Raw genomic sequence first — 12,770 nt, 5'->3', positions numbered from 1 at the left:
GCCGATCTCAGAGCTTAAATACGTGTGGAGCGCCAGCGCCGTCCGAAGACGACTCACAGACATCGCCGCGATCGGTTGTTCGACATAGTACTGCAAGACTATAGTGCTCGCCCCGTTTCCGTTTCGCTTGGAATTCGCCGTTTTCGTGATCGACTGGTGGGCGCCCCTCTCCCTAGACCGACTGACTCCCCCATCTTGCCGAGAAACCGATGTGTGAAACAAGCTTTTGCGTTTCAAGCTGAGACACACGTACACCCGAAAACAGCGATAATACGAATTGGCCACGCTCGTTGTTTGGTTAATTCAATTAAGTGCGTCGGACAGAAGAAAGCCACTTGGCTAGCCCCCGAAACCAAGTGATAATCCATCAAGCCGCCACAAAAGCGCTTTTATTGGGCCCTAAAAAAAAGAAAGTCGCCGCACAAAGGTTACACAACCGAAGCGTGCAATTGACCCACGGAACACGGATCACGGATCACGGAGCACGAATCCCCTGAACTCTCCGTGTAGTGCGGAGTACGCAAGATAAAAGCAGCAACGCCACCATGACGACTGCGGCGAAAGTAATCTTGGCCTGCTGCCTGCTGGGCGCCTTCCACATGCAGATCAGCTCGTCGTCGGCCATTCCCATCTGGGAGTTCCTGACCCGCAACGAGAAGGTAAGCGAAATGCACATTGCGCATACGCCGCGTGCGCCAGGTGCAGGTTGCGCATACGCCTCGTTTACTCCACTTACACACGGCAATTGTCCTTGGCATTGCGCATCTGTCGAGTGGAGTCTGTTGAGTCTATTGAGTTCGATTCAATCTGTCGAATCTAGCGCAGCGCTGAATACTTGATCAGCAGAGCATGATCGTTAATAATAGCGATATTGATATTGATATGGATATGGGTATGGGTATGAGTATGGGTATGGGTATGGGTATGGATATGGATATAGACATGGTGTTGTGATAACTTCAATGAGTTCGCATATTAACGGCGCTTTGCGCGCTTCTGTTTTTGGGTTTCTCTCCGCACTTTTCAGTCCGTCGAAGACAAAAAGCCAAAGGAATGAATATGAATGTCAGCATGAATATGAATGGTTGACAAGACGCCGTTCATTGTCAGTGAGCGGTATTCGCTGCTCATTTGCATAACTGTACCGCGATTGGCATCGTAACCAACATGGCACAACAAACACTCGAGCCGAAAGCTGAAGAAGAACGGTCCTTGGCATAAATAGACGCCTGCGGAGTGCGGTCTTGACATTGGGCCTTATCAGCGCCGAGTCTGGCGAGGATTATGCGGTGTGGTACAGTGGGGCCTGGCCTGTTGGGAATACCGGTCCAGCGGGCGAGCAGTCCAGCGGGCCGGCTGGAAAGCCACTTGACTTCGAGAGCGTTCGAGGGAAGTCCACTGGCTGGCGTTGCCAAAACATCAGCCATCTGGTTTCACAACTGATGAAGCGAAAAGGTTATGCCGCCTGGGATCTAGCCGCGATTAGCCAGCAGCCAATCCCCCAAACAAGCGAGTGCGGTGGAGCGTAGAGCAAACATTAATTTTCATTTATGAGGAACAACAGTTTCAATTTACATTCGCAAGTGCTGCAAATTGCCAGCGAGCTGAGGAAAAACTTAATAACGGCTAAAAGCTTTTCACTTTTCTGCACAAATGTTTGTGCAACAAAGCGTGACAACGCTGTGGCAATTTTCTCCGCCGTTTTTGTTTATTTGCTGTTTTTTGGTTAATGAACTCCGCCAAAGTGGCTTCAGTCCGCTCATTAATTAGCCGCCGGACTTTAATTCATGTGTAGCGATTTGCCAGTCATTAGATCTTTGTGCCCTGCTGCCAGCGCATCAATCCCCAGCCGAATCTCTGCCTTTCTGACCGCTAAGCACGCGAACTGCGCCTTAAATCCGCGGATCGAGACAATAGAGCCCGCAGACAATGTGACCCAATCCGATCCCGGGCCAGAAGTGATTGAAAGCCGCATCCGGCATCCCACACGAGTCTCTCGAAATGGGAAAATAATTTCTAAAAGGCAATTAGCTGCCGAAACGCAGTTTGTGGGGCTGTGGCTATACGGGCTATATATATTTTTGCACTTCATGTAAATTTCTAACCAGACTCGCCTCGGAACGATCGCTTTGGGTGTATTTATAGAAGATGCTTCAGCTTCCTGTTTCGAGGCGACTCTACCCTGCTCCCGGGTGATCGCAGCTATTTGAGCGCTTTCGATTTTCGATTGCAAAAATAAACAACAGCTTAACAATTTGTTGTTGCCCTTATGTTTTTATGGGTGCAAACGCGTTTGGCCGGTTTGCGGTCTGGGCCCCAATAAATAAGTTATGTTCGCATTACCGTTTTGTTTTTACGTAAAATATGCTGGGATACACAAACGTGTGTAGTAATGGAACCCTTTTCCCATCCGATACCCGATCGAACCGGAGTCATTACCGCGTCTTTTAGCTTTTTATTTTGTCTGTTATGAAATGCTTCATTTTCGTGGCTGTCTTTGCGTTGGTCTCTTTGGTTGGCCATTTCGATGTTTCATAATGTAACCTGCGCATATCAACAGGTTATTGACCGCCAATCCGCTGGGGATGGCATGTGGTATAGGCCAGGGGTCCGGGAAGCGTCTGCAGACCCACGAGACCGCTTTTGGCCATCTCTGGGTCTCGCTTCTCGGGGTTGTGCGTCGACTGAGTATCCGAATAGGCACAAGGAAGTTTGAGATACAGATACAGATGGCTCGGGCCAAGATCAGTGTGTCTATAGGCTAGACTTGCGCACAAAGCAGGCGATGTCAGCTCAGCTCACTTCGCTGGAAGGCTAATGAGTTACAACCTGTCCGCGACGATCTCGAATCAACATATTTTTATAAAAACGAGCGTATATTATATAAGCGAATTAAGTACGTGACTTTGACAACTCCCGCAAAGGCTTTTTGGAATATTTGCGCGCTAAGCCATAAATAAGTTTCTGTTTTGCTGAATTTGCAATTTTGACCGGCTTAATTATTTAATTGTGCCAGGGCCTGGACTATAAAATCCCGACCGAGTTATTCGAATCAGATAACGCGCTCCTGACGCAGAGTGGCTTCCACTGGCGGAGGGGTGGGCACAAAGGAATTAATCGCAGCCCCACTCAAGTACACATCTGAGCAAATGCACACCCAGGGGGGTGCTGAGGTGGTGCGATGGTATCCACTGCATTTCGCAGTTTGCACACGTTTGTGTGGCTCCACTGAGTGGGTAACGGTAATTGGTAATGTGAGCCAACCCGCCAACTCCCCAACTTTGGCCCCTCCGGGTCCGCCGATCCGATATATCCAATGCATTATGCAAACGGCGTAAAATTGTAAAACCCAAAGCAGAGCCAATGCAAATGAAGCTCTTGCTGGATTTTGAAGCAGATCAAGGGTATATACATGTATATATATATCTAGAAGGAGGCTACAGACCCGATACTGGATCCCCTAGAGAAGTAACCCAGTTCCCCACATATTTATTTGTTCTGCTGTTTGCTCGTCGACTCTTCGATTGTTTGGCTGTCTGCCGGGAGAGGTGCTAAATCGTGACCGATGCCGGATTCGGAACTCTTGGGGAGCTTCTGCTCTGTATTACCACTAAATTAGCATCGGAGCTGAAGCGATCCACTTGACGTCACCGGCGACCAGAGAAATCCCACAAATCGCAGATGCAGATGTGTCACCGCAGTAGAACATTCGGCGCTAATTAAAAGTCCATTCGACGCTTCGCTGGCCACGGAGAATAGACAATGAGCTGCTGCTTTGGCCGCTGAACCGTAAACCCATACCCATACCCAGCCCATCCGAACTGGGGCACATGAACCAGATGGCAGCCATCCAATCGCGCCCTGGGAGGCAGTTGCTCAACTCGCGAGCCGCGCTGTCGAAATGCATTTCGTTTGTGCAACGAAAGTGCAATCATCTCCCGGCTGACACACACGCACCTTGCGAAATCCCCCATTGAGAGCTACGGCAGGCAGCTCCACCTCTGCCCTGCGTTACCCACGAGACCTGGTCGAAGTATGATTGCCTCGAACTTTCTTTTCTGCTAAAATGAAATCTAAGAAACTAAGAACTTAAGTCTGCAAGTTTTTTAGGAAACTAATATCACCTACATACTTATGTTCTCCGATTCCCGTTCGTGCCAAATCAATACCGTATTCGTCTGCTGAACAGAGAAGCGATGATTTGCTTTCTAATTTCTATAACTTGATTCTGAAACGCAAATTGCCCTTAAAGTAATCCCCGATTTTGTCACTCTGCAGATGTCCCACCTCTACTCAACATTCGCCCAATTGGTTAGCGTGCACTGCAAGTCAACAGCCGCCGTCGGAGGCCTGCCAGTGAACCAGTGCAAGCACAACCTGCTCGGTTACGGGTCCGCCAAGCTGCAGACGCTCTCCGACGCCCAGCTGGAAGCACTAGATCCGTATCAGCGCGATGCCAACGAGCTGAGTAAGTGCCTCTATCTGCGTGGGAGACTGATCGATTTCCGCGTCAGAACTTCCGCAGTGCGCAGTCGCGACGTGCTCGACGTGAGCTCTCAATCTCGATGTCGATCTGACCGCTCTTTTCTTCCGCAGTCTGGTCATCGATTATGCGGGACCATCCGAGCGGAGCCAGTCTAGTGACCACGAGGCAGCCGCTCCAACAGCCCCTGCCCACTCCGCCCGCGTCCTCTCTGATCATCCTAACGCGCCAGCAACTTCCGCACGGAGCATCCCATGCCCATGCCATCCAGAGCTCCGGCTCCGCCACCAATCCAATCTTCGAGAGCGGCGAGCAGAAGCACAAGTACGCCATGGACATGGACATGGCCTACGGCTACGGGCCCCAGTCCAGCAGTGAGCTCCCAGTGGCCGCCGCCCTGACATCAGAACCGCCCAAGAGATTCCTCACCGGACCTCTGGTGATCCGCGTGCGACCGGATGGCTCCCCGGTAGAGGAGGACAAGAGGATGCCACTGCCGCGGGACGAAGACCTGCCCTACTTCCGCCTTGGTTTGGCCGCCGCTCAGCCCAACAGGCATCGCAAGATCGCCACAATCAGCGCCTTGAAGCAGCAGCATTTCGCCTCCATCCTGCAGAGCGACCTCCAGCCACCCCACCAGACGCAGAGGCGCCTGTTCCGCCAGCAGCAGGCGTAAGATCGCGTCCAGAGGATCCGCAGACCTAGACCTAAGTCCTTGTGTGAATGTGATAGAGCAGATCAGGAGGTCATCCTGCATCGTAGAGTGCGAGAGTGAACTAGTGAGCCTTCTAGTTGTAGCCGTTTGAGGAGTTTTCTTGAATGCACTTGAGCTTTAATGGAATTTCGTATCGTATTCGTTTAAGTTTTTTTAATTTTATTTATTCGCGTGCATTAGCCGTAAGATCACATAGAGATTCTTGAGTAATAAACCGCATGATGATTATCATTGTTACGAACGTATTAATTCTAAAATGTGTGGATTGGGATGGAAATGAGGATGGGCATGCGGTCTCTGCACATAGCCAGGAACCGGTTGGTTATGGTAATACGAAAGTCGCATCTCGGCCAGCCACCAGTTCCTTGTCGCGAGCTCCACTCACACCTATATTTATCACGCGAAAGGCTTATTAACCCACATCTACAGAGTTGGGCCGAACAATGGAGGTACTGAATCCGGTTTGGCGGGTTCAGAACGCACTGCCAGGCCACCAAATGCGCCGGCCATTAGAATTTGCGAGTTTTGGCAATTACATTTCGGTGTAATTTCGCTGGCAACTGGTTTGTCAGGCTCAGGCCTTTAGGACGTGCCCATTAATCTCGGCTGAGCAACAAAGGAAGGTAAATTGGGATGCACGTCACTGGGCTTGAATAAATGATGCCGGGACTTTCCACCGTCCTTTCAGTGCAAGCGCCTTCATATGCACGAGTTTTGGGCGTGTAATCTGATTTATTGATATTAGCTGCTTTTAAATTAAGATAGACGAGTGCGCCGATTGTCGATAACAGTTCCGATTATGACACAGTGACAATCAATGAAACAAAAAAAGGTACATCTGAAACGGCTGCGGTCACACTGGTCAAATCTGTTTGGCAAAATAGTAAAAAGTAAATATTATTCCGAAAAAAAATTGTGTTTCCTAACAGCTTGTCAGCAAAGTAAAACGAGATAAGGAAGGAACGCAGTAGTCTATAAGGTATATATAGAATAAACATGACAATTGTTGATTCCATTGTGACGCGGCGATGTAATTCCCACGCGAAATGAATCATTGCCCTAAAACTCATTTATTATACATTTATCCTTAGTGTTGCCGATATCAAACTAATCGATTTGGCTAATCTTTGCCGTCTAGTTTTTGAAAGAGGGGATTTCCCTTATCTGTGAACGCAACCGTGAAATCTCTGATGATTAAAACCAACCATTGCTACCGCGACAACGGGGATATGTCGGAGGAAGAGTCATTCGTCATCTTGGGTAGCTCGCCGTGCTCTTCGCTCATGCCGGACAGTTCCTTGGGGTCCAACGCATGTGGTGACACGCAGGAGGCGAAGGAAACCGATGCCTCTACAAGCACTCAGCCACCAACAGTGAACTGTACTCCAGTCAGCATGACTGCATCGCAGCAGCAGCACAAATCGCTGGACTCCGGATCTTCCCAGCACCAGTCCCTGGCGACCAGCTTCATTATGGGAGAAGTTCAATCCGATGTCCTGAAGGTGAGCGTCTGGTAACCTCTTGCTGGCTTCTAACAGTCTCTTAATCCATCCACAGAACAGTGTTTATTCGCAGTTTCCCAGCCTCTGCTCGTTACAGGGCTCCGCTGAGGAAGTAGTTAAGCTGCAGAACCTGATGACCGAGTACCTTGCGCTAAAGAGTGAGTATTTTTTGCCACTAAAGTAATATACAGCAATAATACGGCATTATTCGGCTAGGCACACTTGACAAGGTCAACCAAACCATGCTGAACTACCACAAGCTGACTCAGAAATGGCGCCAGGAAGCCGCCGACCGAGAACACCAGTACAAGGAGCAGGTTAAAGAGTGTCAAGCTCAAATCGCGACCCTTCGCGAGGAAAACCAAAAGCTGAAGAATGACCTAGAGACGAAAATCGAGCAGATTGAGGTGGTTCAGACTATCAGGCTAAAGGAGCAGGATGACCTTCGTCAGAGCGTATCTGGAAAGCAGGCCCTGATCGACAACATGCGCGTGGAGATTGACAAACTGCAACAACTAAATGTATGTCTACCAGTTGCACTTTGCTCCAAGCGAAAGGGCAAATACTTGCGTACAGACTCGCACTAAACTGTGCAGTATCTCTCTAAAATAATCTCTCCGGGGCTCACCGCTCTTTGTCTTCTGTTATTTCAGCATTCGTTTGAGTTCGTACCAGAGGATGCAACCAAATCGAAACCTGACCCGAACATGGCTTTGGACTACGTGCAAAGGGACGAGCACGATCGACAGGTGCAGTACCTAAAGGGCCAGCTCTCTAAACTCGTGGCTGAAAGCCTGAAAATGGTTTGTGATTTTATTCTGCTATGCGATGCTGAAACTAAGCTTTAACTTCTATAATTATGACTTGCAGAAAGGAACATATATTGAGGAGATCGATTGCTTAAAGGTTAACTTGGTGAGCGCTCAGGAGCTGATGAACAAAATGCAGCTGGATATTAGCGAGCTGCAGGCAAGGGACATCCAGAAGCAGGAGGTGATCGAACATCTACAGACCCAAAACGATATCTACCGCAAGGACTTCGAAATGGAGCGGGCAGATCGTGAGAAGAATGCCGGCGAGAAAGATCAGTATCTTATGGATTTGCGATCATTGCAGAGGAGGAACCAGGAGCTTATCGAAGCTCTGTCTGAGTCGCACAAGGCAAGCAAGGCGTCCTCGACCGCTTCTTCGCTGAGTTCAAGCAGAAGCAATTTGCGAGAGGAGCAGAGACCAGTAAGAGTACGCTGATTCCAAAGTCCATAAATGTCAATACTAATTTTTCTATTGACAGATTCTCGACCCAACAGGCGCCTCATCCCGGACTTCGGACACCACTTTGCGATGTCCGATCTGTTCAAAGTCCTTTAACGCCTTAAGCGTGCTCCAGAGTCACGTTAACGATTGTTTGGATAAAAACTAAGCACAATTTCTTACCATATTAACATATATAAGCCATATTATATAAAAACACTACAGTTTCGTTAACAATGAAAAATGCGCGGGTCTCCTCAGAGTTTGCTGCGAATGGGGGGCATTTCCAGAGACCAGACGCGGTGTACATCTGGACTGGCTACCAGGTTGCTAAGCACATTTAAGTCTGCAAAGAATTAAGATTAGCTAGAACTCATCGATTCGACTTTCTGCTCACCGTTGGTGCGTGCAAACTGCTGCAACGTGTTGCGGATATCACAAATAGGAATGGCTGTATTTATGTTTGGGTAGACGACGTCGTCTAATTTAATGTTGGATACACAAACGCCTAGGATGCATCCATTCTGGTCGAACATCGGTCCTCCACTTTGGCCCGCCTGCACGCTGCCATCGGACATAATGGCCCCGGTGTCGCACTTGATGATCCTCCCTTGAAAAATCGAAGGGTTGAAGTCGTGCCTGAAGCTGAAGTTAACGTAGTAGGGAAACCCGGCATTGTACACCATTTGCCCGAGGGTGGCCGGACTCCTGGCCAGCCGCACGCAGCATCGCTCCGGCACATCCTGCGGAGCTGTAAGTAGAGCCAAGTCGAAGGGCTTATCGCTGTCCGGGTTGCACCAAATCACCTCAGACTGGAACTCGCGATCGGCAGCACGGCAATTAACAGTCTCAATGTTCTACGTGAAAGACATTAATTTAGTGCGCCAAGGTTAAGGACATCCCATGCTTGCATACCTGTCCCACCACATGTGCACAAGTGAGGATAAAGCGCTTGTTGTGGACTCGTATGAAGGTCCCGGTACCTTGCTGACCCGCCGACTCGATGACCACAATGGTGCGCTCCCCTAGAACGGTGTGTAATTACTATAACAACAACGTAGAATTAGTCTTAATTTACAGGCAAAGCTCGACGGCTCTCGACTTAGCTGGAATTCTGTAGTAGACATGCCCAGTTGTTCCATAAAGTTGCGCAAAAGGTAGCCAAAGTTCGCGGCCAGTGTGAGGTTGACGTTTTCTTGATGGCGTTGGAATGAGGTGCATATCACAATACCAACGAGCCGCCTGATAAACGGAATATTATATTTTGGTATATTACGGTTCGGTTTCGTATTTATCACCTACAGCTTGTTGTTGAACACTGCAGAGCCTTCACAGCCCAGGGGCAAAGCGTTTGAAATGGCAAACAAGCAGCCACTGCGTCCCATAACATTAGACACTTTTCCAATGCTGATGGTCTTATAAAAGTTCTCCAGGCCAAAGGGCGAGCACATGACCAGCACGTCGTCCAAAGTGTGCATGGGCTGCAGATGTCGCAAGTAGTTAGCGATGTGCGCGAGGAAGCGCTTGAAGGACTCATCCTTTTCGGGCTTTCGCAGGCCCAGCACCACGAAACTGGAGCGCAGCACCTCACCCGCATCGCCGGAGTCAGCTGTGAGTAATATGTGGTGCAGGTTGCGGCATACTTCGTCCGCACAGAACACGTACAGCGGATAGGCAGTGAAGCGGGAGAGGATGTGTGGTTTCCGAGACCCAGGTGCAGCGTTTGGCCTCGGCCGTCGTTGCTGCGGATCGAAGGTGGCCACAAAATGTAGTGAGCGGATCTGCGCATCCTCTTTCTGCTCCTCATTTTGAACATCTAGCAGTTGACCCCGCTGCAGTCTGGCAACAATTGCCTTGTTCTGCGCTCCTTTGTCCCCATCTACGACCAAATGTGGTTGCAGAATGCTTCCCGAACTGATGATGACTTCGTTGTTAATAATGATCGCGGACTGCTTCGCGGCCGGTGGACTGGTGACCTCCAGCAGGGCGTGGCGTATCTTCAGCAGCATTATCTCTAGATTTGATTATGAAAAGGCCCTGTCATGGAAAACTGCGTTGGCTCCAAATGGAACCATTGTGTTTGGATTCCGATGTTGCCATTCGCAGCGACAACCAGCTGTTTGCAAACAAAAACAAGTCAGATTTTGTCATTCACCGCGCGCCGATCAGCTGATGGCTCCAACCTCAAAAACATTCCCTTAAGGAATTTTAGAAATTTCCAAGGAGCTTTGCATAATGTTGCCTCTGCGCCGGAGTTTGCTGAAACCACTCCAGGATGTACTCCGACATAGCCATCGCCAGCTGGCGCAGAAGAACCTTCTGGAGCTCACAGATCGAGGCTTTTTTCAGGGCATATTTCCTGATACAGCGGCGTAAGTACTGGACCATCTGCAAAGAGAGAAGATTGCGATCTTATCTATGAAAACTGCTGCTCCACAGTCCCAGGATGAAACAGCTTTTCACCAGCGGCCGACAGAGCATCTACGCAGGATTCGATCCCACCGCTGATAGCCTACACGTGGGAAACCTGCTGGTAATAATGGGCCTGATCCATTGCCAAAGAGCCGGCCACAGACCTATTGCCCTCGTAGGAGGAGCAACTGGACTCATCGGGGATCCCAGTGGACGCAAGACAGAGCGCAACCAACTGGGCGAGACGGTGATCGAGACCAATTTAAAGGCTATCGAGCAACAGCTTCGCCAGGTGTTCGAAAATCACGAGAACTGCCTTTGGGACTCTAAGAAACAGAAATTCCCACTGGCTCCCCTAATGTGAGTGTGTAGCCTACATTAGGCCCTGTTAATCTCTTTCTAATCTCCTGCAGAATCGTCAACAATGCCGACTGGTACGCGGACCTGCAGCTCATCGACTTTGTGGCCAACATGGGACGACACTTTCGCATGGGGTCAATGCTCTCCAGATCCTCGGTGCAGTCCCGCATGGAGTCTGAGGATGGAATGAGCTTCACCGAGTTCACCTACCAGATTTTCCAAGCCTACGACTGGCTGCACCTACTGCGCCGCCACAACTGCTGCTTTCAAATGGGAGGCTCTGATCAGACGGGCAATTTAATGACTGGCCACGAGCTCATTAGCCGCGTAGAGCGAAAGCGAGAGGTCTTCGGGCTCACCCTGCCACTGGTCACGACGGAGGAGGGCGATAAGTTCGGCAAGTCGGCAGGCAATGCAGTGTGGCTAGACTGTAACAAGACCTCGCCTTTCGCCCTCTACCAGTTTTTCCTGCGCATGCCAGACTCCGAGGTCGAAAAGCTCCTGAAGCTGTTCACCTTCATCCCGCTGCCCCAGGTGGAGCAGTTGATGCGGGAGCACACGAGGGAGCCCGAGAAGCGGAAGGCGCAGACTCTGCTAGCTGAGGACGTCACTCTGCTAGTTCATGGAGGTTGTACTCTATATCATTGTTCCCTTGTATCAGGATTTTAGAAGTTTTCAATTCACAGAAAGTGGGCTGAAGCAGGCGGAACGGGTGACCAATGCCTTGTACAAAGGCAACGTAGAGGGTTTAGCGCAACTCAACCTTCCCGAGATCCAGCAGACCTTTCAGGGAGCGACTATGGTGAACCTGCTGACCGAGCCCGGAATGTCCATCCTGGAGCTGGCCATGAAGGCGAAGTGCTTTCCCACGGAGAGTAAGTTATCTTCGACTTTGGAAATATGGGGTATAACCGATTTGTGATCACTCTTTAGCGGATGCTGTACGCATTATAAACGCAGGCGGATTTTACGTTAACCAAAAGCGGGTGCAGAATATCGCCGAAGTGCTAACTACGGGCGTGCACATCCTGCGCAATGGAATTTCTCTGCTGCGCGTGGGCAAACGCAACTTCTATATTGTGCGCTGGCAATAGTGAACAGTAACCCTCTTATCCGGTAATATTAACTTTTAATTGTTGTTAAATAATCATAGATTGGCTTACATTGTAAGAACTTATGCTATTTATGTGGGTCTGGGGGCGGGCTTTTTGCGCCACCGCTTTCGCGCCAGCATTTCCTTGGCCTTCTCCTTTTTCAGGTCCTTGTCGTAGAACTTGCCGCTCTTCGTGAAGGTCTTCTGCTCGTTGCGCATCTCGGCCAGCTTTCGGTTCTTCTGCTTGATGATGTTCTTCTTGTTGGCCGACTTCTTCTTGCCCGCCTCGGAGATCTGCACCTTGATGTTGCGTCCCTGCAGCTCTGTGTTGTGCAGCTGGAAGGCATTTTGGAAACTGCTCAAGTCGGCCATTTCCACAAAGGCGAATCCCCCTCGCCGCTTCTTGGGAATGCGGATGGACTTGACCGCGCCTGCCGCAGAGAAGTGCAGCTCCAGGTCGTCCTTTGTAGTTTCGAAGTTCAGGTTCGTCACGTACAGGACGTGTCTGTTGGTTTTGGAGGCTCCTCGAAGCAGTGAACTCAGCTGGTCACTGGTTATCTGCCCGTTTTCCGCAGATTCGTCTTCCTCAGCTGCGGAAGCAGCACTGCCCTCAGCGGCTGCCTCGTCGTCGGACCTGGCCTCATCCTCGCTGTTACTATCCTCTGGGTCACTGGGATTCCGTCCGTCCTCCTTGTCCACATACGTGCCCTCGAAGATCTCCCTCCGCTTCTGGTCATCGAAGTTTCCCAACAGATCCGCACTGTCGTCGTTGACCGTGCGCCGCACCCGCTTGGGATTGATGAAAGCCTCCACCTCATAATCGCTGCCAGAATCACTGGCCATCGTTATATTTCTGGTGGGGATTGCAGTGTACACCGATACGCAGACACTACCACGTGGGATTCCCTCTGAATGGCAATACTCTGTGAGGTCCCAGACATTTTCCAGCACTGG

General features: G+C 50.1%; 5 protein-coding genes across 8 annotated transcripts; 3 read left to right on the top strand and 2 right to left on the bottom strand.

The window, feature by feature from the left end:
• The first annotated feature begins 46 nt into the window (after window positions 1-46).
• On the top strand, window positions 47-5,447 carry LOC117138061 (rhythmically expressed gene 5 protein). Its single transcript, XM_033299885.1, has 3 exons — window positions 47-659; window positions 4,279-4,468; window positions 4,597-5,447. Exons 1-3 carry the CDS (start codon window positions 546-548, stop codon window positions 5,157-5,159), a joined length of 867 nt encoding a protein of 288 aa, XP_033155776.1. The 5' UTR covers window positions 47-545; the 3' UTR covers window positions 5,160-5,447.
• A 600-nt stretch (window positions 5,448-6,047) lies between these two features.
• On the top strand, window positions 6,048-8,172 carry LOC117138060 (NF-kappa-B essential modulator). Of its 3 annotated transcripts, none has more exons than XM_033299884.1 (7): window positions 6,048-6,177; window positions 6,337-6,700; window positions 6,756-6,858; window positions 6,917-7,221; window positions 7,354-7,503; window positions 7,571-7,933; window positions 7,992-8,172. In XM_033299884.1, the coding sequence occupies exons 2-7, from the start codon at window positions 6,389-6,391 to the stop codon at window positions 8,118-8,120; spliced, it is 1,362 nt and encodes a 453-aa protein (XP_033155775.1). In that variant the 5' UTR covers window positions 6,048-6,177; window positions 6,337-6,388; the 3' UTR covers window positions 8,121-8,172. The 3 variants fall into 3 exon arrangements, with proteins under 3 accessions (XP_033155775.1, XP_033155773.1, XP_033155774.1); XM_033299882.1 differs by having other exon boundaries at window positions 7,571-7,939; XM_033299883.1 differs by having other exon boundaries at window positions 6,290-6,700; window positions 7,571-7,939.
• Window positions 8,131-10,061, bottom strand: LOC117138057 (probable periplasmic serine endoprotease DegP-like). 2 transcript variants are annotated; one of them, XM_033299877.1, is made up of 5 exons: window positions 9,254-10,061; window positions 9,030-9,193; window positions 8,867-8,976; window positions 8,349-8,808; window positions 8,131-8,297 (listed from the first exon to the last, which is right to left on the bottom strand). In XM_033299877.1, the coding sequence occupies exons 1-5, from the start codon at window positions 9,958-9,960 to the stop codon at window positions 8,209-8,211; spliced, it is 1,530 nt and encodes a 509-aa protein (XP_033155768.1). In that variant the 5' UTR covers window positions 9,961-10,061; the 3' UTR covers window positions 8,131-8,208. The 2 variants fall into 2 exon arrangements, with proteins under 2 accessions (XP_033155768.1, XP_033155770.1); XM_033299879.1 differs by having other exon boundaries at window positions 9,250-9,342.
• Window positions 10,062-10,112: 51 nt separating this feature from the next.
• On the top strand, window positions 10,113-11,893 carry LOC117138058 (tyrosine--tRNA ligase, mitochondrial). Its single transcript, XM_033299880.1, has 5 exons — window positions 10,113-10,323; window positions 10,391-10,723; window positions 10,777-11,351; window positions 11,410-11,598; window positions 11,657-11,893. The coding sequence occupies exons 1-5, from the start codon at window positions 10,187-10,189 to the stop codon at window positions 11,815-11,817; spliced, it is 1,395 nt and encodes a 464-aa protein (XP_033155771.1). The 5' UTR covers window positions 10,113-10,186; the 3' UTR covers window positions 11,818-11,893.
• On the bottom strand, window positions 11,833-12,742 carry LOC117138062 (uncharacterized RNA-binding protein C365.04c). Its single transcript, XM_033299886.1, has one exon. The coding sequence runs from the start codon at window positions 12,657-12,659 to the stop codon at window positions 11,907-11,909; it is 753 nt and encodes a 250-aa protein (XP_033155777.1). The 5' UTR covers window positions 12,660-12,742; the 3' UTR covers window positions 11,833-11,906.
• Window positions 12,743-12,770: the final 28 nt, after the last annotated feature.

This window comes from Drosophila mauritiana, chromosome 2R, assembly GCF_004382145.1.
Source record: "Drosophila mauritiana strain mau12 chromosome 2R, ASM438214v1, whole genome shotgun sequence".
NCBI lineage: Eukaryota > Metazoa > Arthropoda > Insecta > Diptera > Drosophilidae > Drosophila > Drosophila mauritiana.
Note: the sequence above shows the minus strand (reverse complement) of the source record. Positions and strands in the feature narration are given on the sequence as shown.

What these genes read in the sequence shown, in the direction of transcription:
- LOC117138061 (XM_033299885.1), top strand. Translation starts at nt 546, where the DNA reads ATGACGACTGCGGCGAAAGTAATCTTGGCCTGCTGCCTGCTGGGCGCC. An exon ending in TCCTGACCCGCAACGAGAAG is followed by an intron (nt 660 to 4,278) that starts GTAAGCGAAATG and finishes GTCACTCTGCAG; the next exon opens with ATGTCCCACCTCTACTCAAC. An exon ending in GCGCGATGCCAACGAGCTGA is followed by an intron (nt 4,469 to 4,596) that starts GTAAGTGCCTCT and finishes TTTCTTCCGCAG; the next exon opens with TCTGGTCATCGATTATGCGG.
- LOC117138060 (XM_033299882.1), top strand. Translation starts at nt 6,389, where the DNA reads ATGATTAAAACCAACCATTGCTACCGCGACAACGGGGATATGTCGGAG. An exon ending in CGAGTACCTTGCGCTAAAGA is followed by an intron (nt 6,859 to 6,916) that starts GTGAGTATTTTT and finishes TTATTCGGCTAG; the next exon opens with GCACACTTGACAAGGTCAAC. An exon ending in TGGCTGAAAGCCTGAAAATG is followed by an intron (nt 7,504 to 7,570) that starts GTTTGTGATTTT and finishes TATGACTTGCAG; the next exon opens with AAAGGAACATATATTGAGGA.
- LOC117138057 (XM_033299877.1), bottom strand. Translation starts at nt 9,960, where the DNA reads ATGCTGCTGAAGATACGCCACGCCCTGCTGGAGGTCACCAGTCCACCG. An exon ending in GCAGTGTTCAACAACAAGCT is followed by an intron (nt 9,194 to 9,253) that starts GTAGGTGATAAA and finishes TCCGTTTATCAG; the next exon opens with GCGGCTCGTTGGTATTGTGA. An exon ending in GCAGTTTGCACGCACCAACG is followed by an intron (nt 8,298 to 8,348) that starts GTGAGCAGAAAG and finishes AATTCTTTGCAG; the next exon opens with ACTTAAATGTGCTTAGCAAC.
- LOC117138058 (XM_033299880.1), top strand. Translation starts at nt 10,187, where the DNA reads ATGTTGCCTCTGCGCCGGAGTTTGCTGAAACCACTCCAGGATGTACTC. An exon ending in ATATTTCCTGATACAGCGGC is followed by an intron (nt 10,324 to 10,390) that starts GTAAGTACTGGA and finishes GCTGCTCCACAG; the next exon opens with TCCCAGGATGAAACAGCTTT. An exon ending in GAAGTGCTTTCCCACGGAGA is followed by an intron (nt 11,599 to 11,656) that starts GTAAGTTATCTT and finishes ATCACTCTTTAG; the next exon opens with CGGATGCTGTACGCATTATA.
- LOC117138062 (XM_033299886.1), bottom strand. Translation starts at nt 12,659, where the DNA reads ATGGCCAGTGATTCTGGCAGCGATTATGAGGTGGAGGCTTTCATCAAT.